Raw genomic sequence first — 25,350 nt, 5'->3', positions numbered from 1 at the left:
ACCCACATCCCACAGATTGCAGTGCTTCAAGAAGGCAGCTCGCCAACACTTTCTCAAGGGCAATTAGAGATAGAACAAGTGCTGGTCTTGCCAGGGTTGCTCACATGCTCTGCAGGAGGTTAGTTACTAGTTGCAGTATTCCTAGCCCCTGACCTGCTCTTGTAGCCACAGTGTGTATACGTAGCGAGTCCAGTTAAGTTTCTGCTCAATGATAACCCCAAGGATGTTGATAGTGGGGGATTCTGCAATGGCAACACCATTGAATGTCAAGGGGCAGTGATTAAATTCTCCCTGATTGGTGATGGTCATTACCTGGCATTTGTGTGGCACAAATGTTACTTGTCACTTGTCAGCCCAAGCCTGGATATTGTTCAGATCTTGTTGCATTTGAACATGGACTGCTTCAGTATCTGAGGAGTCGTAAATGGTGCTGAACATTGCGCAATCATCGGCGAACATCCCCACTTCTGACATTACAATGGAGGAAAGGTCATTGATGAAACAGCTGAAGATGGTTGAGCCAAGGACACTACCCTGAGGAACTCCTGCAGAAATATCCTGGAGCTGAGTGGACTGACCTCCAACAACCACAACCATCTTCCTATGTGCCAGGTGTGACTCCAACCAATGGAGAGTTTGTCCAATGATTCCAGTTTTGCTAGGGCTCCTTGATGCCACACTCGGTCGAATGCAGCTTTGATGTCAAGGGCTGATACTCATATATAACCTCTGGAATTCAGCTCTTTTTTCCATGTTTGAACCAAGGCTGTTATGAGGTTAGGTGTTGAATGGCCCTGGCAGAACCGAAACTGAGCATCACTGAACAGGTTATTGCTGAGCAGGAGCTGCTTGATAGCACTGTTGATGATCAAGAGTAGACTGATGGGGTGTTAATTGCCTGGGTTATATTTGTCGTGCTTTTTGTGTACAGGACATACCTGGACAATTTTTCACTTTGTCAGGTAGATACCAGTGTTGTAACTGTACTGGAAGAGCTTGGCTAGGGGAGCAGCAGCTTGTAGAGCACAAATTTTCAATCCTATTGTTGGAATGTTGTCAGGGCCCGTAGCCTTTGCAATTCCAGTGCTTTCAATTGTTTCTTGATTTCACGTAGACTGGCTTCTGTAAAGCTGGGGGCCACTAAAGAAGGCCAAGATGAATCATCCATTTGGTACTTCTGGCTGAAGATCGCTGTGAATGCTTCAGACTTATCTTTTGTACTAATGTGCTGGGCTCTTCCATCATTTAGGATGGGTATATTTATGGAGCCTTTTCCTACAGTGAGTTGTATAATTGTCCACCACCATTAATGACATGATGTAGCAGGACTGCAGAGCTTATATCTGATCCATTGGTATGGGATCACTTAGCTCTGTCTATCATTTGCTGCTTATGATGTTTGGTATGCAAGTAGTCCTGTTTCGTAGCTTCACCTGGTTGATATCTCATGTTTAGGTATGCACAGTGCTGCTCCTGGTATGCCCTCCTGCACTCTCCATTGAACCTGCGTTGATCGTCTAGCTTGATGGTAATGGTTGATTGGGGATATGATGATATGAATCAGGTGTAGGAACTAAGTGAAGTTGACATCCAGCAATGCAGATGTCCATGACAGTAAAGCTAATGAAGGTAGACAGCTTCAAGGTGAAAAATCATTGGTTCCAGAGGGAACAACTAATCCCGACATAAAGACCAGAGTTCCTGAGACAACAAAGCATAAGAGAAGACCATCAAAATGATATGAAGATTTTATTTGATTTAGTGACAGAATGTGAAATAATTTGTGATTTCAAGCTACATGATTTTCAAGTTGAAAACAGCAAATCTTCACACAAAGCATTTGCTAAATGTGAAGCATTTGGTGTTGTGATTATGTTCAAAACAAAAAGCAAGTGTGTTAAACACTGATCTTGAAAGCAAATGTGATGAAATAAAGTGAAATGCTGAATGAAAGTCTGAAACTATATCGGGCTAATGTACTGAATTTACCCGACATTCATAAATGAAGGATTTAATTCAGTTAGTGAGTTCGGAAAATAATGATGTGTTAAGTTTGTTTGAAAAATTTATTTGTTTATGAAGGAATGCAGTTGTAACAAGAATCCCCTAATCGCTTTCTTTCATCTTTGTTGAAATTGAATCTCTGACTGTGAGGTGTTCTGAGACGTGACAATAAGAATTGCAGACAAATAACTGCAGTCCAGTGTTGTATTTTTCAACCATTTCCAATAGTCCACAGGCAAAAACTGAGAATGTGATTCAAATCCCCAGTTCAGAAAATGACTCCTGGTCTAGACTTCAGTGGCAAAGTAAGGATGAGTATAATATGTCCATGATTATTAAGGTGTGAATTATCCAACACCTTGCTGAGAGGAAAATATACGTTGTGAATTGGGAATTTCCACAAGTGATTGAATTATTTTTGCTCTTCAGTGTTAACTGCAAGCATGCAGCAACTTATTTTCAATCTTCTTTTAATTTTTAAGATATTGTTGCATTTGCACATAAATTGCATCAGGAATCCACTACCAAATATATACATGTGATGATCAGATTGCAATCAATGCGGCACGGTGAATGAATGGTCAACACTACTGCCTCACAGTGCTAGGGACCCGGGTTCAATTCAAGCTATGGGTGACTGTCTGTGTGGAGTTTGCACATTCTCCCTCTGTCTGCGTGGGTTTCCTCAGGGTGCTCTGGTTTCCTCCCATAATCCAAAGATGTGCAGCTTAGGTGGATTGGCCATGCTGAATTGTCCCATAGTAGCCAGGGATGTGTAGGTTAGGTGGATTAGTCATGAGAAGTGCAGGGGTACAGGGACAGGATAGAGGGTTGAGTCTGGGTGGGATGCTGTTTGGAGAATTGGTGTGGACTTGTTACACTAAATGGCCTGTTTCCACACTGCAAGGATTCTATTCAATGGACATATTTGCAGGCAAATTGTGCACATAAGTATCATGCTGAAAACTTTAGAGAATGAGATCTTTCCAATGTGGAGTCAGTAAATGGCATAAATTCGTATGATTTCTGGAATGACTCTAGTAAAATATATTCATATAATCCTGGTCACAAGGCTTTACTTCACCAGTTACAAATTATGAAATAAATATTACTGTGTTGTGGTGCTTTTAAAAATGCCAACTACATTCTTCCAAAGGATAGACACAATTTACTGTGTTTTTCTCCCAAAAGAGACCCTGGGCTTTGTTATAGCACGGCTCAGTTAGCCTAAGCTGCCAAGTAGCAGCTGTTAAGACTGAACAGACATTGTCATCAGCCATTCATTGCAGCCTCAAAATTGGAGGGCTCTCATGGTGCAGTGGTAGTGTCTTCAACTCTTGACCAAGAAACCTAGATTCAATCCCACTTACTTCAGGAGGTATGTAATCTCTGAGCAGGTTGATTAGAAAATACCTGAAGCCTTAAAATTGATTATGTAAATGTCATCACACATCAGAAACAAGTTAACTTTTGTGTAGCAGTAAACTGACCTAGATTATGAAACCATTTGATAGAATAAGTAGGGAGAAGCTCTTTCACCTGCCAAATGGGTTTTAATCAAAAGGACTTAGATTTGAATAATTTCGAAAATAACTATAAGATATAGTAAGGGAACTTGTTTTTGCACAACTGAGCTTTGTTATTATCTTCAAATGTACTACCCACAAATATGGTCAAACTAGGTTCCGTAGGAATTTTCCAGAGGTCATTTATTTCAACAGAATTGATTTGTAGGGTATGCAAAACTGGATGAAATGTGGAATGAAACGGGTTAGCTCCTTCAATGAATCAGTGTAATGGGCCATATGTCCACTTCCATGCTATACAATTCTATGGCTCTAATTTAAACCCATTCAAGATGTACACATTTTTAAATAATTAAAATCAGGCATTCGGATTCCATGCTAGTAACTATGAGCTTCTAATGCTTTGACAAATAACTGCCCCAGTCATCATGTACAAAGTGTATAAGACACTTGTTAGGCATCACCTGGGGTACTGCATACAATTCTGGGTGCTACCATACAGGAAACATGTGAATGCATTGGAGAGAATGCTGATCTGGTTTACAAGAACAGGACAGGGGCAGCATGGTGGCTCAGTGGTTAGCACGCCTCACAGCGCCAGCAACCTGGGTTCAATTCCAACCTCAGGCTGTGTGGAGTTTGCACATTCTCCCCGTGTCTGCTTGGGTTTCCTCTGGGTCCTCATGTTTCCTCCCACAGTCCAAAGGTGTGCAGGTTAGGTAAATTGTCCATGCTAAATTGCACATAGTGTTCAGGGATGTGTAGATTAGGTCGGTTACAGGGGAATGGTCTGGGTGGGATGGTCTGAGGTTCGGTGTGGACTTGTTGGGCCAAAGGGCCTGTTTCCACACTGTAGGGATTCTATGAGGAACCTCAGTTACAATAATAGATTGAAGAAACTAGGACTGTTCTTGGAGAGAACATGGCCAAGAGGAGATCTAATCAGCATAATGGGCCAAATGTCCACTTCCATACTATTTTCAAGATCATGTGTGGGCTGGATACAGAACATAGGAAGGAAGTGTTCCCATTTGTGAAAGGAACAAGAGCAAGTGGGCATAAATTTAAGATGAGATGCAAAAGAAGTGAGGAACTGTTTTTCACTCAGTCAGGAGTGAGGGATGGAATGCTATCTGGTAAAGTGGCGGAGGTAAGTTTAATTGACACACCCAGAGGGCATTGGATGATGATTTGAGTAAAACTAATGTGGAAGGGCAATAATAGAACATAGAACAGTACAGCACAGTACAGGCCCTTTAGCCTACAATGTTGTGCCAAACTTTTACCCTAAACCTAAGGCCTATCTAACCTCCACCCCTACCTTATACTATCATCCTTATGCCTATCTAATAGCCACTTAATGCCCGAATGAGACCGACTCCACTACCCTCTCCAGCAATGCATTCCACGTCCCAACCACTCTCTGAGTAAAGAACCTACCTCTGACATCTCCCCTATATCTACCTCCACTCACTTTAAAACTATACCCCCTCGTAATAGCTACCTCTACCTTAGGAAAAAGTCACTGGCTGTCCAAAAATTGTGGGGGAAAACCAGGAGATTGAGTCAGTACGGGCAGATAGGCCATATCACTGTGTGATTAGGTAATAATATTGACAATATTATTAAAACCCACCTGCTTTAGTTCTATGGCTTAATAATAGATGAAAGTGTATCTGTCTAGGGATTCTATAGTTCTTGCTGTATTCTGAAGGATGTTTGGGTAAAATGGCTACTAGTGTGTTTAATTTATTTCATAAGGAAAGTTTGACAATGAAAGAGCTGGGGTAGGGGTTATATACAACCCACAGGCATGAAGTTTGGGGGCAGGGGCTGCTTATCCTCACAGTGCGTCTTCCAGTATTTTGTTAACAATTCTTTTTTTTCTCTGCCTTACATTTGTAACTGTTACTCCTTCAGGGATAGATTTTTTTTGGAGACGAGATTTTTGCTGGCGTATTTATCGCATTGATGGATATTGATTGTTTTTAATGAAACATCGATGCACATAAGGAACATTAAATAAAATCACCGCAAGGGCAACGTTTAGGCGCAATAGTCACCAGCTGCAGACTTCCGTTCCAAAAAGGGAAGCGGACAGAAAAAAGTTTTCTTTTACCAACCACCCCACCCTCCCTTAATAACGATGCACTTGCAATTCATATCGTTTTAACCTGATCCGTTCCAAATGCAAATAAACACACCAATATTGTACACTATTAATCCCGCTTTGGGATTATTAATGAATTTCTGCAAGACAATTTCTTGTCGTTTCGGTTGATGTCACATTATTCAAAAGTTGAAAAAAACTGATTTTTTTTTGCTCGGTAAGCCAAAACGTAGTATTGCTTCAGCAGACGATAGCCTCAGTCCTATTTGTGAAGCTACTGCTCGCGTTAACCCAACCCGAATGGTAAGTCGGTTATGGAAGCAGCTGTTCTACCCACCCAGTATGTTTTTCATTTCTGTCTTAAATAGTTTAGCAATGACAATTTCATCATTCACTCACTTATACGAACCCTTCTCTCGAATGTACCATACCAAAAACACTGCACTTGCTATCAGTTAACCTTTGCATTTACAACTCGTAAATGATCACCGAACATATTATAGATAATATTTAACATAGCTTACTGAACTAAAAAGACAAGGCACATTTCGAAGGAATGTAAAGTTTTTTTGCCAGCAGTTTATGACCCGTTCGGTAAGGATCAGCTTCCTGCTTTACTGTCTTCCCTGCCTCAGCCACGGTTCAAAAGGGATCAAACGTAACGGAGTTTGCACTTTCCGCCAAAGAACAAGACTAACTAAACATGAAGGTCAGTAACCAGCGCGACATGATCATCTCACGGTGCAAAAAGTTGTTTTAATGTAGTTCGACCAGAGCCAGATATAAAGTTTTAGCCATGTCAAATAATTTCATGTTGGATGCATTTGATAGAAATTATAGGAGGGTTTCCATTGTGGTGGCGTTACGATAACTTTGTACAAAGCAGAATTCCAGTCTAATCATAATAGTTTGACGGAGTTTTATTTTCGCGAGTTTAACTCTTAATGGGGAATGAAGGAATGTTAGTTTGGTATGGTGCTTCCAACGTACTCTTTTCCCATGAATTCTTTGCATTTCAGACCGTTTTGAAAGTTGTGCTCGGGGTCATTGCAATTGCTGTCGTCATCATCGTGATAGCAGTTCCCATTGCAGTTCTCGTCGGCAACAGTAAGTGCATTTAAAGCTGTTCAGATATTGGAGCATGTCATTCGTGATGTTTTCAGTTCTTATTTGTAGAACGGCTTGATTTTTCTACGAAGCAGCAGAAATTGATGGAAAAAACACAAGGTTTTACAGAGCTGGTTTGCTCCCATTATGTCAATCTGATGTGTTACAGTGCGTTGAATCTGCAAAACTTATCAATGCTTCTCTAAGCACATCCTTGGGAAATGTTGACTGATATTTACAGTGCAGATATTTTCATACCACGTGCGCAATTTCAATGAGGCGAGGAATTCACCAAAGTGCGAATTTTACTTGCAGTTAGAAGGATCTAATATCGGAGTCATAACAACACAGATACAGGACTTTACACCCACCGAGCCCATAATTAATTGTTTTTTAATACTATATTCCTTCCAAATCTGACTCTTTTGATACCTCATATTTTACATTTCTACTCTTTTGTTGCAAGTAGTTTTACATTTGCATCACTAGTACTCCCTATTACACTTGTATATGACATTTTAAGCACAGTATTACTTGCTGTAATTTTCTTATCATTGACAGTCTACTACAAATTGCAGAATATATAGGGGAAGTACCTTTCAAATTCTAGATCTTTATTAACATTTTACAATTGGGAGAAATCTCTTCACAGATTTGCAAGGTTTATATCAGAATTACAAATTAAAACCAATTTGTCTTTCACAATTAAAGCAGCTAACTGTATAAAATAAAATTATAACAACAAACATAGAACAATGGTATAGCAATACAAATTGTCACACTCCCTGCTTTTTCCTCTTCAAATATATGTCCAATTCCCTTTTCAATCCTTTTGCATCCTTTTCAAAATATCTGCTCAAGCAGTACATTCCAGATCATTACAATCTGCTGAAAGTAAAATATTTCCTCAAGTCCTCTTTGGCTCTGCCATTAACCACCTTTTAAAACTAGGTCAAATAAAGCAAGGAACTATGAATTCTGGAAACCTGAAACAAAGACAAAAAGTGCTGGAGAAACTCAGCATCTGTGGAGACAGAAACAGAGCTAATGTTTTGAGTGCAGTGTTGTGGTGACGGGTCACTGGACTCAAACGTTTGCTCTGTTTTCCTCTCCAAAGATGCTGCTGGATTTGCAGAATGGCTCCAGCGTTTTCTTTGTTTAAAACTATGTCTTTTGGTTACCAATCCACTTGCCATTGGAAACACTATCAAAACTATTCATGATTTTCAACACCCCTATCTTGTATCCTCTTAATCTTCGTGATGTAAGGAGTAAAGTCCAGCTTCTCTCAACAAATAACTGAAATCTGTCATTCTTAGTATTGTTGCAACAAATCTTTCTTTTCTTGGCTTTGAGACCCATTTGAAAGTGTGGGACATGATTTCTGAGGAGAAGATCACCATTCTGAGGCCTACATGTATTTTGCTTTATCTCACTCTTCCCCACCCCACCTCCCATGGCTATTTATTTGGTGCTGAATTGGATTTTAGAATCTCTGAAAGACCTGTCCCCCACTTCAGAGTTCGAGAGCTTCTTCTCCTATTGGAGGAAGCCTGCTGATGAATTGGGTGCGTTGGAAAGCAAGTTGTCAATGTTTTGCCAAATTCAAATATCACTGCTGGATATCATGTTTTATATGCAGCTGTATTTTAACTGTTATGATTCGTTGTAATGCTTTGCTTAAAAAGACAAGTTAGCCATTATATTGACCAGCACTGTTTCACTGTGATCTATTAGAGTAATTTTCATGTGGGAAAATGTGCCAGAATGCATTCAAAACTGAGAAAATATGTTCAGAAACCCTCCTGTCCTGTTATGTTCTGAGGTTTAAATGTCACAATAAAGAATGAAAAAAATTGTCCTGCTGTTAAAAGTTAAAAGGAAAGTTGTACCACCAGTTCCACTCCACTGATTTGACTGGAAATTTGGTTTGAAATGGAAAAGGTACATTTTGCTATTTCAGTTTAATTATCTGGAGCTGCTAAAATTTAGGATCATTATGAATGCTTGGCTGCATTTCAAAAGCAGTAGTCTATTGCCACAGCTGTTCATGGGTATGAAAGCACAGTTTTAAACAATTATGATAACATTGTCAGCCTATCTGATTTGAGAAGGATTTCTTTTTGTCACAAATTCATGTTCGCTTAAGGGTTTTCATTGGCAAATAAGGTTTTTTGCAGTATCAATATCAGTACATTTGAAATACAGATTTATTGGGTTGTTGGATGTTTCAAATTTTCTAACTGTATTTGGAAGAATTTCCATTGATATTGCATGGTTCATGACTACTTTACCTGGTGGATACTGCATGAGTGGCCATCAAGAAAAATAGGGGCATGAAAGATATAATGGAACATGAGGAAATGAGATGCCATGAAAGTTGTAAAGAGGGCTAGCAGGGAGGTGCAGAAGGCATATCAATGATGTTGAGATTTGGGCTCTTCTCCCTAAGAATCGAGGCAGATCAGCTAACCATCCTCCACACACATACACTTTCCACACTGCAACACAGCTTACAAAATCCATCCCCTCCCCTACCATGCCCTTCAGAGGCAACAATCTAGTAGGAATGAGATTTGGGTTTCAGTTGTCAGGAACAGATCTGACTGCTGCTACCCTAGCCCACAACAGGGCTTGTCCTGCCACCTTCAGATATCGGTCTACAGAATTGCCAGGTCCCTCTTCTTACATCCCTTATAAAATTATATCCTTTCATTCATATTGCCATCTTTCATTTCTTCTCTCGACATGAAACGTTAGAATCCTCTGCATTAAGCTTTACTTGGCATGAGTCTGCCCACTTTAGCATTTGTTTATGTACTTCTAAAGTCAATTGCTATCATCCTTATTATTTAATACATCTGAGCTTAGTGTCATCTTCAAATTTCAAAATTACTCCCTTTGCACTAAGGTCCTTGTGATTACTATTTTAAGAAAAAGAGCAGGGATCTTAATGTATTGCAAAAAACTCTGTAATTATTCCATAATGAAACTAAGATAAAATGCTGCACCTATACATTTTTAAAAGGAGAACGGCATCTTATTCACATACCCACTGTTCTATGATTTCTACCTTGGTGAAGGACAATGGTTTGAGGAGCCATTATGTCCAAGAGACCTTCGAAGTTGCACATTATCTTCACATGTTTATATGCCACCTTTGTTTCATTGCCTTTGGTCAATAACCTAGAATTTCCTACCTAATGCTGTAGTGGAAGCTTCATCACAGTAAAGAATGTGCATTTAGATAATGCCTTTCAAGAATAGACATAGAAGAATTGCAAACAAATACTGCAGTTAGATCAAATAACTTATTTATAAGGGAGATTCAGAAGTTACGTGGCCCCAAAAGATTTTGTTTTGATACTTTATTTGGTGCATTTTTTTTGGAATTTTGGAATGGATTTAAATATTTTATGCTACATACACAAGGTCTGAGAGAGTACAGTCTATCAAGTTGGACAGAAAGTAATTATAACTGTATCCTTTAGTAATCAAAAATCAAACTAAAATCTGTTTGTTTCAAATTGCTTCATTTTATTTTACAGCATTTTACTGATCTTAGAAATGACTGATTTTATGGTGCTTGCTATTATCGATATTACGTTGTGTAATATTTCGCACAATGAATTAACTCATTTGTTTAAAATAGATTTGCACCTTATAAAAGTGTACACTTTTTTTCAAATTCTCTCATGAAATGTGGCGTCACTGAGGTTTGCATCTGTTGACCATCCATCATTGTCATGAAATGAAATGCTTTTTAGGTCATTACAGAAGGCAATTAGAAGAGTTTGTGTGTGTCTGGAGTCACATGTTCTGCAGATTTCCTTTCCTAATGAAGAACTTTAATGAACCAGTTGGATAATGGTGACTTCATTGTCTATGGTCCTCAGACTAGCTTTCAATTCCAAATTTATAAGTTGCATTCAAGTTCTACCAATTGCTGTGGTAGGTTTCGAACCCATATACCCAGGGTACTAGTCTGGACCTCTGCATTACTAGTATAGTGAAATTACCCCTGTGGCATCATTTGCCCTGTGGACTTACAACTCATTTAATGTTTGTCTTTCAACAATTCAGTCACCAATGATGAGTTGGTTTTAATCTCTATAAATATCACTATCAATCACATATATTTTAAAAAGTAACTTACCAGAAATAGTCACTGTTGCAAAATTTAATGTTCTTCATCCGAATATGGCTCCCAGTAATGCCTTGACATGATATCTTTTTTTATCTTGTACTTTTGGAGCCACAAACTGATACATTTCTATAGCTCCACCAGAGAAGAGATATATTATTCATATTTGTGAAAGGTGAGTTAGCAGACTTGAGATAAGACTATTGTTCAACTTAAATAATTTTTATTATAATGTGAGCTTACATCAATATTAGATTTTTCAAAAATGGGGGCACTAGAATAAAACTGAGCAAAGCTGCAAAGTTTCAATTGTCAAAATCTCTAATACATTTTGACAAAATAAAATTTCAGATGTAGCCAAATAATTCATCCGATAACAAGTTTGAGTAATAGGTGGTGGTAAATAAATGAATAGGTGACAAACCATTCATAATTATCCATTTTAGTAGCAGTTTGGAAATTTATTATCAAATAATAATGAACTTGATGAAAGTTAAAATGTACATTTACACGGACTGCAGATAAATGAGGGTTGAATGTGTTATTTAATATTAACAGGGAATTAATCTGAATGTAAATTGTCCAGTAATGGTTAGAATTTACACACTGGCTCCCTGATCTGCCCACTTACTTTTGGCTGAAAACCAACCGAAACAATGACTTAAATGTGATAGGGCTGGGAAGTTTATATTCTTAAATAAAGCATTTATAGCAGTGATAGAGACGGGAATTGTATGCTTATAAGTTTCTATGATTAAAAAGTTTATCACAGCACAAAGTGTATTCTAAATGGTTATAAAGATGGAGTACATTTGGATAACATTAAGAAATAGGAAGGGTAATTTTGATTGCATTACAATTTGTCCAATGGTGAGATAAGATAAAGCCAGACTTCTGCAAAGTGGTTAAAGGGAGAGATAAGAACAATGGAACAATAATAAAAAAAAACAATTCTGCAGATGCTGGAAATCTGAAGTAACAGCAGAGAGTATTGGAAAAACTTATCAGGTCTGCAAGCATCTGTGAAGACAGAAACAGAGTTAACATTTCAGGTCCAGGATGACTTCTTCAGAGCTGAAAGGAGAAGGAAAATGGTGATTTTTTTTATCCTGCTGATGCAAGGAGATGGGGGTGTGAGAAAGGAGGAGGGAAGAAGCAAGTGAAACAGATTGCGACACTGCACAAGAGCAAAAGACAAAGGCAGTGATAATGGTGATAAAGGAGGGATAGAAATGTAAAATCAGTGTAAGTGAAGGTGCAGAAAGGAGAAAATGGGTCCTCATGCTGAGAGAAAATCCAAGAAGAGGTGGCCGGAGAGCGTGGGGAATATAAGAGAAATGGAGCAAAGAAGTCATACTCCGAAGTTGTGGAACTCAATATTGTTTGTGCCTTATAAGTATAAATGCTTAGCCCTCTAAATATCCCCAAATCTCTCCTGCCCCTCCCCCCACCCCCCTGTCACATGTATGCACACACACACACGCACACACACACGCACACACATATGCATTCTTTTTCTCTTCAGAAGAGAAAATAAAAGTTCTGCAGAGATTGGCCTTCTGAAAACAAAACTTTTCATTCAAGAATAACCCATTGGCCATAGGATAAAGTGTAGGGTAATCTGGAATCTGTTGCTGTGGTGTTCTGGCATGGGTGATGAAATCACTTTGGTTGTCTCTGCAGTTACATCTTAAGATGATTCTTCAATCACTCTTTCAAAAGAACAAACAGTTCTGAACTTCGCACAAGGGGTTTCTTTTCAGAAATGAGAAATGATCTTAGCAAGCTTCCTCCTAACCAAAACAGACAAAACAAGCAGCTGTCCGCACCTTTCATTGTTCAAAACAGCCCCAGCAAGGTCTAGATATTTTAATCAGAGATGTTTGGACATGGAACCTCTGGACAACTGGGCCTCCTGGCTCAGGAAGGAACTGCATCACTGTATCTCAAGAGCCCTCTCCCCAGCAAAGTCTGCAGCATTTATCTATAGCATGAGATTTCCATGCAGCCTTTTAAAAAAATGCCTTAAATGTCCACAGTGAACCTTCAATGACATATTTTAAAGAAACCACTGCAGGTGTTTTCACATATCTTGAAATATCCACAATCCATCAAAGCTCAAATCCTCTAAGCAATATGGTTAATTTGAGACATGTAAATATGGAATCTGGGAGGACCAAGTGTCTTTGTATTTAATGGTTCCCAACATTCTCTAGTGTCATATTTGCATGTTGATGCTTTCATAGAGATTGCTGTGATTAGTCAGCAAATTTCTTACTATCGTATCAGACAACTGTCGGGATCGTAGAAGGTGAACTAAATGGACTTTGTTAGCTTCTCACTTAGCAAGTTTCTTTGTACCACCTAATAAAAGTTTTGCAGCTGATCATAGGTCACCGGATAATAAAATACTATGAAATGTTGCAAGATCATGACAAAAGCAATGTCATGCACATACACAGCATTGAGGCCAAGCTGTCTGGTAAAGGCAGATTTAAAGCACTTCAAAGCAGACTTGTATGATGATTTCCAGCAGTTTCTACTATAGTTACCACTTTTTCCTACTTTCTCCCTGACCTGAGTTCAAGAGACAGTATTGAGCCTTTTTGCATTTTTCAACCATATGCTGTACAGTTAAATAGTTCGTAGTTTTTTGTTTTGCATACCCCACGCTCGGTCAATAAACGTGAATTTTCTTTATCTGACAGTTAAAGAACACAGTTGTATGGCACTATTTAATAGTTGCCCTGCTCTCTCCTGTACTATTGTAAAGGGCTAAGTGGCTTTTGTTTTAATTAGCCGATTAGCACTGTTAAAAGAGTACTCTTTAGTATTTATCTTGCTACACCATTGTGCAGCTAGATGTATTGTACAGTATATAGAATGATCCATCCCTCTGTAAAAGTCATCAGAATGCTCTGTGGTTATATAGCTCAACAATTGATGGACCCACATAGAGGTCCAAGATCCCTAGCACAAGAAACACCTAAAATTGTAAGGAAAGATGACCAGTTAAATCTGGAAGGGTGCAATTCAGCCTTGTTTTTAAAAAGGTTTAAGGCAGGGCTTCCCAAAGTGAGGGTCGGGACCCCAAGTCCTATCCCAGTTCTTCTTCCAAATCTAATCCACCCCCCTACCCACCCACATTCTCTGCTCTTGTAGATCTTCTCCCCTTCCCCTTTGCTCTGAAAGTTCTTGCAGAGGTTGTGACAGTTTTCAAGCCTTAAAATAGTGGGAAGAAGTTTGGGATGTACTGATTTTAACAGGAAGGGAAGACTTGAGGAAGTTGCGGAATTCCAAAATTGTGACCTGATGGTGAAGAATAAAAGATGAGCAGGGCTATGGAGATAAACTGGGACTAATTGGACAGCTTCTAGTAAACTGGCATGGACATGTTGGGCTGAATGTATCATTTCTTGCTGTGTTAACTTGGTGGGCACGATTTTTAAGTTTTGAAGCAAGCTTTTTAGATGGCAATGGGCAGCCTGCTCCCACCAGTGGATGCATTCACTAGATTGCCTGCCAATCAGCTAATTAAGAGCTGAGAGGTGATCAAGGGTGAATACCTTCTCCTATCACAGGCGATATGGGTTACTAGAAGTTGTCGGCCAGTTGGAGTTAAGCATTGCTTTTCTTTGTAGGGTGATAGTGGAGGGAGGCGTCCAACAAAATATGGAGGCAAGGGAAGGGGTGGATTTCAGAGACCTCCCACTTGTTTCCCATCCAAACCTCTAATTTCCCCAGAGAAGGGAATTCAATATCATCGCAAACATGCAAGCAGGTTACATGTTTTCCCTTTCAGGAAGTTAGCTATGCTTCTTGCCTGCCTTAGCGATAGGTGATCAGAGTGATAGTGAGTTCAGGCCTTTAAGTGATCAATAGTTAACCACTTAAGGACCTTAATTGCAGTTAAGTTGAAAGTTGACCATGGTCCTTCTCGCCCTACACTACAAATGGCGAGACAGAGATAGGTTACTCTTGAGGGAAACTTTCTTGCACCTCCAGGAAGCGCTATGACTTGATTAAAGGAAGCTTAAATTATAATTCAGAGAATATGAATTCAGGTCTTGACAGTTTGAGAATTTGTGTTCAATTTATCAAATCTTGGAACTGAAAAGCTTGCAACATTAAAAGTGACCATAAAGATGCTGTTTCACTGCAATAACTCACACTGACTGACTAAAGTCCTGAATGGAAGGAAACCTGTTTTGAGCTTGTCTGGCATATGTAACTTCAGTCACACATCAGCATGATGGGCTTTTAGATGCCTATTGACATGCTACAGAAAATCACTGTAGTATGGTTCCTACTCTCTGGAAGACTGCTACTGTTGATTTTCCTGTCTGATCTCCTTGATTTTCTTTCTCACAAATTATTTTATTCCTCCAGGTTGCCTGAAAACATTGCACCTTTGGATGAGATGTGGTTTCATACCTTGGCAAGCAGCTGGTTTTTTTTGTTCCAGTAGCGAATACTGGGAGGCTATCTGTTTATTGTGTCTGCCAGTTCCTGAGCTTAGTCTGTCCTCTCCCAAAATTTGCATGCATCTAACAGGGTCATTTAATCATGATCAGTAACAAGAAATCTGGCCAGCTCTTCCTTTTCCTTACCTGGGGAAACCACAGACAATTGTAATAGGCAAAATACTTCCTGATGAGATTAACTAACTCGGCAGATTGTGGATTAACCCTTGGATCTTTCCATGACAAGTAATTGACTTGCATGTATTACACATAACACTACTCTAGAGATGTTGGAGGAGATTTTGTGGCCTTTCACACAATCAAAATCCTAGACTAATTTACTAACTTTTAGCCTCCCACCTCCACATTTTTCCCAAGTGGAAAATGTTAAAATTGACTCCCAAGTCCAGTACTAAACTCCCAAAGTTTCATCCAATTAAAATATCTGTCATAACAATCCTTTTGGGCTCTGGAAGAACATTCTTCACACCTCAGGTTCTACATAAATAGATGTATTTATATTATTAACCCTATGGGACTTTTTCCTTTTCTTTCAGAACCTAAATGGATACACTTGGACAAATACATGGTTTTCCGTAAGTTCAAGAAGCCAAGTTTATTCGTAATTTTTCCTAACAAGTTATAATCATTATTGCGTACAAAAACAGAATAAATGTCATTGAGTCTAAATTAAAGAGGTGAGCTGGCAGTCCAGCAGCTCAACAGCAGAGCAGTAATACAGTTCAATGATATGAGTAGATGCTTTTAGTCTATTTATTGTAGTCCATATTCTGTTTGGCCAACTACACAACTTCAATAAAAAATGATCTAAAACTTAAAATTAAAGCTAGGCAACTTAGGAATAATGCATTCCACAAAAAGATAATAGAAATATGGAAGGTTCTCCCTTGAAAGGCTGTGCATTCTGGATCAATTGAAGTTTTCAAGATATTCTTGTTAAAGGTATGAGAAACATGGAGCAAAGTTAAATAGAGTTGAGGTACCGACCAGCCATGATCTAACTGACTGGAAAGAAAGAATTGAGGAAGTAAATGGTCCATTGCTGTCCTTTATTTCTATGAAATGATGATACAAGATTGCAACAGCATAAAAGTCATACAAACGTTAGAGTCTGTACTTGAATATAATATTTACGCTGTGGTGCTATTAGACTGTGCAGGTGTGGTCAAGGATCTGGAGTATGGTTTTGAAATTTTCTCCAGATGCACTACAGTGAACGTCTAGGCATAATTCCCAAAATTGGCAGTTGAGATGCAGCTTTCGGATGGAATGGAGCATCCATATGAGCCATTCCATGATAACGTTTATACAAAATAAACAAGCTTAGTGAAATAGGCCAGTAACTGAATTACTTTATGAAATATGGTTGACTTTGTTTTGTATATGGGTTTTTTTTTTACGAATGTGTTGTATCTGCACATATTAGCCTTGATGGGGGAATAATTAAGACTGGGACTAATGTCAAAACTGTATCTGCATCATACATAAAATTTGCAAGTGTGACATTTTGAAGTGTAGTGTACACTTTCCTATACATTATGAACCATTTTAGTTCCAGACAGCAGAAGTGTATTCTTTTGCAGTATTGAACCCCGAATGCACCATTTATCTCTTCCAAATTTGAGCACATAAAGACTCATAACTTTATGTAACACTCTAACTCATTCGTTCTCATGACACATGCCTTACCTTCTCCTCCTTTTCTATAATTGATAGATCTTGTGGAACTGAAATATGGTGTCACCTAACCAATACTTCTTATTCTTTCTCACTATTTAAAAACTTTTTGCATTCATGGCTTGACTTGAGGAAAGAGTTAATTGTAAAAATTGAAATATGTATTTTAACTCCACTGCCTGGACACTGATCTTGCAGAATAGATAGCACAACATAATATAGTATTCCTGATTTTCAATCATCTAGAACTTATGGTGTGTTTGTTTCACCATTAAATAGGCTTCCAGAAGGTGAAGACAAAAATATACCTCATTTATTTGGCACTGTTAATTGTGATTATCACTTTGTACAGTTGTGTTTAATATTTCTAAGAATGTTAGGTCAGTTCACATATATGATAAATGTTTTTGAGAAACAGATAGCAAACATTTTTTTTCAGTCACAAGTTATTTGGTGCTATTGCACTAAAGTATGGTGAATTATGAAATTAATCTGTAAAATTCCTTGCAAGAAATATTACTTCAGCTTTAAAGCAGCACTATACAGATCTGTTGCTGTCAAATCCTACTTTGTAACTTTGTATGTTATGTGTATGTTCTATGTTGCTGACACAATATTGAGTCACCTATATGCGGCAACGTCTTGAATAAGTATTCATGCATCACGAAGCTGTCCGAACAGACAAAAGAAAAACTAATCAAAGTATGAAAAAAAATTCTACTTCAGTGTTGGTGTTTACCTTTATTTTATGTAATGTAACCCTATGAACAGATAAAACTTCATTTCAAGAATTTTTTTCAAGCATATTGATGATTACGAGATTAAGTTTCTAAGTTATTAAGTAGAAGTGAAAGCTAGATCGGAGGAAACTATTGTTGCTTGTGGAGTCTAGGATGAAACGATGTAGCCTCAAACATTAGTGCCAGGCCTTTATGGAGTGAATTTAGAAATGATCTTAGAAAGAGTAATAGAAGTTCAGAACTTCTCTTTCATGAATAGAAACTAATGCTGGGTTAATTGTTCATTTTAAATCTATTATTATTAACCAATGGTGTTAAGGGATGGGGGCAAAGGCTAGTATGTGGAGTTAAGTTGTAGTTTAGGCATGATCTCATTGAAGGTAGATAAGGTTTGAATGCTAAATGGCCTACTTCTATTCGTACGTTTCTCTCTGGAGACCAATTTTGATAATGCACATTTGTGAATATTGGGTGAGAACGTCCATTTGCTTTTGGTTTGAAACACTTGAATATTAAATGTTTTAGTGTTAGAATTAATCTTGGCTTCCATGTGAAAATTACAATTAGCAATGAATATTTACTAGTCTCAGCAATTCAGATGAACCACTTAAAAAAGGCTAGCACCTTAAACTAAATGCAGCTGTAAAGCAGATCTGACTGTCAACCACTTGTTTAACACAACTGAATAAGTTAAAATAATTTTTTAGACTTGAGATTACAGGGATTTTGAATGTTTAGAATGACATGACACCGTACAGTGTTTCTGTACAAATTGCACCACAATGGCAACAAATATAATTTAGGAAAACAGTTATAAAGTAAGTTTAATGAAATGTTGTACCCAGTACAAGTATTGTACCATTGATTAAACGTTAGCCAGCAATTGGTGCTTTTCAGAAACATATTAGGTTTTGTACAGTTATGAAGCTTGTGGCGTGCAGTGCAATTATTGCTACAGAGATAACTGAGGTGTGGGGTTGGTTGCTGAAATTGATAGCAGCTCTGAATTCTTCACAATGAGGAACCCTGGGCTGAGGCTGAATTTGGTGACTGATGAACAGCACAATATCTGCTGGAAAAGCGGGGTGTGGGTGGAGGTCACTGTTGCTTACTGGTACTGGCAGGACTTTGTTGTCAGTTTTTTGGACAGGAGGTAATGAAGTGGCTACTGGCAGGCAAACAGCAACCTGCCCCAGAGAGTTGCCAGCAATTCAGGAGGGCAATGCAATGAGGAACAGTGACCACTGCTGAAGCAGAGTGGGGGCTATCTGAATTCAACAGGAAAGGGAAGAAAACCTTAAGTGTTAGAGACCCAGTAGTGGACAGGAAGCTGGCCAGGAAGAATAGCATTTCTGAAGAAGGGTCCCAACCTGAAACGTCAGCTTTCATGCTCATCTGATGCTGCCTGGCCCGCTGTGTTCCTCCAGCACCACACTGTGTTATCTCAGACTCCAGCATCGACAGTTTTTACTATCTCTGGGATTGAGAGGATTGCCTTCCCTGCCCCTGACCCTCAAAAATCCCCCAAGGAGGTAACCTCCCTCTGTCGTGGGAATTTGATTTCTGATGGAATGATAAAATGCTTCTTTGCATGATCAAATTCAGAAATCACACAACATCAGGTTATAGTCCAACTGGTTTATTTGAAAACACAAGCTTTCGGAGCCTCTCTCCTTCTTCAGGTGTTAGTGACAGAGGCAGTATCATACACAGAATTTATAAGTAAAAGATCAAAGGGTCACACCACTGATCGGGTTGTATTAAACAAACCTGAGATGCTGCTAAATCTTTAATCAGTTAGAATGTTTTAATGATTAATATGTATGTGTAAATCCCCAAATTCCTTTTAAGTCACTATCCTGAGAGAAATAAAGGTTTTATCAGTGTAAAGAAGAGGTGACATTTTAGGTCAGACAATGCATGTTAGGTGTGAGGCCTTGTTTAGAATCTGTTTGTTTTGCTACATAGAATGTATCTGCAAATACAAATTCACCCCATAGATTCTGTGTCTGATACCACCTCTCTCGCTAACACCTGAAGGAGAGAGGCTCTGAAAGCTTGTGATTTCAAATAAATCTGCTGGATTATAACCTGGTGTTATGTGATTTCTGACCTTGTCCACCCCAGGCCAACACTGGCACCTTCACATCATGTTCAAATTGGCTTCTGGCCATTTTAATAAAGCTGGCTATCTAAAGCTAGCTATCTCTTTGGGGTTTAGGCTGAACAGACAGTGTTAGATCTATGCCAAGGATCAATTCACTCCTGGACTTTGAAAAAAATCAACAAATATAGTACCTTTTCCAGTTCTTGTGCATGTGCAGAAATGGAAATTGGCTTGTGGTGAAAAGTGTACAGCCAATGGCTTTCCCTTCTCCACTGTATGGTGAACAACCCCAGCTTCTTCACTTTCTCTATATAATTGAATTCACTGATTTCTCTGGTTAAAATCTGTTAAATCTTCTCTGCAATGTCTTGATGATTTTGACATCTTTGCCGAAGTTTGGTTCCAAGAATTAATACCATACCTGAACTACAATATCTGAAGCCTTTTCAGTGATTTTCAAGAGGTTATAAAACTTAGTGCTTTTTGTACTCTTTATGCATCGATATAATACTCTTATTATATAGTCAAGGTTCCGGATTTGCTTTATTAACAACCTGCTCAATTTGTCTGTCAGTTTCAAAAAATACTATAAGCAAATCTCAGATCTCTTTACTCCTCCAACCCTTTAAAAATGAGCCATAAAGTTTAAATTGCATTTTCTCAAAGGCATCATTTCACAATCCATCAATCAATTAATTTAGTTATAATCCTGCATTGTCGTGTTGGATGAATGTTGTATTTCCCACGTGCCTATTTACATCCATTATTAATATTGACACCTCCAAAGCAATCATGAAGATAAAACTAGAAAATTTACATTACACATCTGGTGGCAAAACAATCATGCAGAATGCTTTGGTCTCAGTTTTTAATAATTAGTGTGCAATAGACATAAGCAGACAGAATTAATGGTCCTCCAGAGTTAGGTCAATCAACAATTTCTAGCAATCTTCAAAACAAAGAGGAGTGTGCAGAATATTGTCTCACTTTATATTACGGTAGTTCTTTTAAATAGTGTAAATCAATTTATTAAAGTCCTCTTTATTCCATCGAAATTTGTAATGTTTGGAGATTACTCTCTCCCTGCAACTGAATTGAACATATGAATTTTAAAGCAGAAGTGGACCATTTGGTCCCTCAAATTTATCGTTTGAAGCTGTGTTTTCATATTAATTTATGGCACCCACAACTCTGGGAGCTGATGAACCCAGAAAGGCAGTTTGTTGAAAGAGAGGTAATATCCCTTTGACCTAACAAAGAAATTTCAATCAGTGTAGATGTAATATGTCTTTGCCCTTCTCTACTGATAAAACATGTAGGACAATAGTGGGAAATCGGTCCAGTTCACACTTATTAGGCCTCCTGAATCCAGTATCTTCTGGGATCAGGTAGCAGGTATCAGGTATCAGGTAGTAGATAGGGTGGTTAAGAAGGCATTTTGGATACTTGCCATTATTAGCTGAAGTACAGAATACAAGAACAGAAAGCTATGCTGGAACTGTATAAAATGCTGGTTCAGCTACAGTTCTGGTAACTACATTAAGGGAAGAATGATATTGCACTAGAAAAGGTATGGAGGAGATTTACCAGGATGCTGTTTGGGTTGGAGGTTCTGAGCTATGAGTGAAGATTGGTTAGGTTGTCTTGTTTTCCTTGGCACAACAAAGATTTAGAGAGGAACTGATAGTGGTGACTAAGATTGTGAGAAACATAGATAGGGTAAGATAGGAAGGCTTTTTGTTTATGAGTAAAAACGGTCAATAAATCGCGGTGGGGGGCGTGCAGATTTAATGTAAGAGTTAGTAGGCTAAGAGGAGGGTTGAAAGAGTTTTTAATGCAGAGGATGGTGGGAGTGTGGAACTCACTGAACGTGTGGATGAGTCAGAAACTCTTGTAACATTTAGGTAGAACGTAGATATTCACTTGCATTGCCATAGTCTCCAGGTATAAGGACCAAGAGGTGGGGAATAGGATCAGTGTAGCTTGATTTTTGAAGACTAGAATGGGCATGATGGACTGAATGGCCTTGTGTACTTTGACTATCTGAGTGACAAGCATGACTTCCATTTTGGGTCGCCTAAAGACCCTGAAGGATTTTAAACTTCTGGTTTTTTTTAAATCACTGCAAGCTTTGGTCTAATAAAGGCCCATAAAATTATCCCCTGCCTACGATACAGTCGTAGAAAATAGTTCAGTACTTTTTTCAGAAGTGTCACAGGCTCTTCTGCTTTCCTACTTTATTGCATTTTTTACAAGCTGGCCTGCTCACATAGACCAAGTGACCTTGTTCATTATGATTTTGGATCAAATTATTGGCCTGCTGTGTTCATCCAGCTCTACACCTTGTTATCTCAGCTTTACAAAGAGGTTGATCAACGCCCCACAAACTTATGACTCCTTAAAAAGATCTGTGAACCTTCAAGCTCAGACCTTGCACTTAACATTCTTTGTTTTCTAAATTTGTGAATATGTTTGTCCTGTGTAATATGGTTTTCATGGGCTGACAGAAATGAAGCGAAGGACTGTCTGGGGCCTAAAGTCTTTCAAAAAGAAAGAAATATCATAACATGGATCTCTTCCACATTCCCAAGCCAGTTATCCTGTCAGAAGCCTTGGAGACAGGGTCATATACATTCACAGTGCAAACAGTTCATATCTCAGAGGTGTTTTTAGTCCATTGAATAATCTTTTCAACCTCCCTGCCATGCTTTTCTATTTTTCTCTTGATTTTCTTGAGCATTGTTAATACTAACTGATCATTATTTGCAATGCAAATTACTTTTGTTAGAGAAATGGTGGAAAGGTGTGGAATTTTTCCCATCCACCCCGTTCCTTTTTACCAAGAGTCAGCTCAAGCACCAGCTTGTTTAAACTTCAGTCTGAAAGAGTCAATTTGTGTGCTGCCCTCTGGCATTTTCATTATATCCCTCAACGACGATGAAGCCTTTTGAGAGTTCCTGGCAGTAGAAATCCTACGTCCTGAAACTCTGCACCCTCCCAGCCCGTATCATGTACAACACATTGGAAGGACTGCCAAAATATATGAGGAGTTTACCAGGCATCATCATGCAGAAGTAGTAGCATTGCATTTAACCTCAACATTATGGCCGAACAATCAACTAGATTGTTGTCATTCGTAGCCACACTGTTCACCCATCACCCTTGTACTCATTAACCTAGGTCCTTGATCTAACAATGCCGAGATCTTGCGATTCTCATGTTCACATTCTTCCAGTGTCATGCCCTTCCCCATCTCAGTAACCACCATAAACCTTTCAATCCCTTCAGGATCTCTGTTCATGTGCAATTTCAGCCTCTCGCACATCGCTGATTTGTAATGGTGCAATATTGGCCATTGTGCCTTCAGCTCTAGGCCCTAAATTCTGAGATTTCCTTTTTAAGCCTCATCACGTTTCTACCGCACTTTTCTCCATCAAGGTGCTTCTTGGAATCTATTTCTCTCACCAGCCTTTGGTCATCTTGCCAAAAATTTTCTTGTGTAGGGCAATGTCAAATTTTGTTTGTCAGCACTTTTATGAAATGACTTGGGACATTTTACTTGATTCAGAGTGGTATATAAAGGTAAGTTGTTGTTGGATTGTAGTACCAAATATGGACAATCACCAAAATAACTGGGCTTCTTCACTATAAGTGAAGAATAATAAGTGTGGTATATAGCTCACTGAAAATAACTATCGCTCACCTATCTGTTACACAGTAACATAGTGGCAGTTTCACCGGACTAGGTGCCTGGGCTACTGGGCTGGGGACCTGGGCTCAAACTCCACCACCGCAGATTGTGAAATTTGAATTCAACTAAAAAATCTGAAATTAAAAAAAAGCTAGCTGACTGTTTATTGTTGTAAATGCTCATCTGGTTGATTAACGTCCTTTGGGGAAGGGAATTTGCCATCCTTACCTGGCCTACATGTAACTCCAGTCTTATAGCAAAGTGGTTAACTATTAACTGACCACTGAAATGGACTAACAAGGCATTCATTTCAAGGGTAATTAAGCATGGGTAACAAATTCTAGCCCAGCTAGTGAAATCCCATCCCGTGAGCAGCAATTTATTTAAATTCAAGTTGTAAGTATGTATGCTTGAACATCTCCATCCCACTTCCACCTGTGCAGAAAACTGAAATTTCTCCCCCCATGTCCACTGATAATCAGGGTAGATGCTAACTGCACTTTCTCTAAAGTATGTTTTTATATTTTTTCCCTATTGGAGAGTTAGTACAGAATCATGTTGACATCATTGGATACATTGCTTGTTCAATCAGATTTAGTGTATAAACTTTGTTCCATATGTGGAATCATTTTGGGAAGCAACGTGAACATTGCACTTAGAGGTTTCATAGCCTATTACTTGATGATGATGGTGTAACTTGCCATTTGAACTGAATTCCCCTTTAAACATTGTATACAGTTCCTCTACGGTTCATTCAACATTTATTTGTATGTAAGAATTGATATTGAAAATAACCACTGTTTCTTTTCCAATGTTTGAATTAGAAAACCAAGAAGATCGCCAACAAACGTTTCAGCTAGATGACTACTTAAGTGGAAAGTTTAGGTACAAGTCTTACAGCCTGAAGTGGATATCAGGTAATACTTAGTTAATTAATTCATGAATTAATTGTTTATATTTTCATGATTATTCTGACTCCAAAACTGTGTAATTTCGAAGGACAGACTAACTAAAATGAAGGAAAAATAGGAAATGGGATGAATACAAATTGAATTATGTTTAAAAAGAACAAATTAAAACAGATACTCTTCTTGCTTTTAAAATCACTGGCTTAAAACAACATAGAGCTGAGCAGTGTAGAGGAAGTGGAGTGAATGCCCATAGATTTCCGAAGGCAGCAAGTCAGTTTGTTAATGTATTCAAAGCATTTAGAACCCTACTAAAGTTAGAAGTTAGAGATTATGCTGGCACTGTATTATTCATTAGTTAGGTCACATCTTGAGTACTGTGTGCAGTTCTGGGCACGTCATTACAGAGAAGATGTAATTGCACTAAAGAGAGTGTAGAGGAGATTTAGAAAGATGTTGTCAGAACTGGAAAAAATGTAGCTAAGAGCAATGTTTGGATAGAGTGGAGTTGTTTTCATTGGAACAGATGAACCTGAAGGATGATTTGATTGAGATGTACAAAATTGTGAGGGACCTGGCTTGAGTGTGTGGGAAGGACCTGTTTATCTCAGCAGCAAGGTCAATGACTGGGGTAGTAGATTTGAAGTATTTGTTATAAGGGGGCGATGAAGCAATCTTTTTTTTAACCAAGGACATGGTCAGGGTCTGAAACTTACAATCTGAAAGGTAGTGCAGACAGAAACACTCAACTCTTTTAAAAGTTGAATCAGAGATAGTAGGAACTGCAGATGCTGGAGAATCCGAGACAACAAGGTGCAGGGCTGGATGAACACAGCAGGCCAAGCAGCATCA

At 38.6% G+C, this 25,350-nt stretch overlaps 1 protein-coding gene across 6 annotated transcripts in view; it reads left to right on the top strand.

Annotated features, from left to right (window-relative positions):
- The first annotated feature begins 5,610 nt into the window (after nt 1-5,610).
- Nucleotides 5,611-25,350, top strand: part of LOC109936409 (prolyl endopeptidase FAP-like) — a 76,802-nt gene continuing 57,062 nt past the window's right edge. The window contains exons 1-5 of one of the 6 annotated variants that reach the window (XM_048598800.1): nt 5,612-5,943; nt 6,276-6,349; nt 6,660-6,747; nt 15,912-15,950; nt 24,415-24,507. In XM_048598800.1, coding sequence (XP_048454757.1) covers nt 6,344-6,349; nt 6,660-6,747; nt 15,912-15,950; nt 24,415-24,507 — 226 coding nt within the window. In that variant the 5' untranslated portion in view covers nt 5,612-5,943; nt 6,276-6,343. The other 5 variants (XM_048598799.1, XM_048598797.1, XM_048598801.1 and 2 more) reach the window with 5 other exon arrangements.

Source organism: Rhincodon typus, chromosome 7 (genome assembly GCF_021869965.1).
Source record: "Rhincodon typus isolate 14 chromosome 7, sRhiTyp1.1, whole genome shotgun sequence".
NCBI lineage: Eukaryota > Metazoa > Chordata > Chondrichthyes > Orectolobiformes > Rhincodontidae > Rhincodon > Rhincodon typus.
Note: the sequence above shows the minus strand (reverse complement) of the source record. Positions and strands in the feature narration are given on the sequence as shown.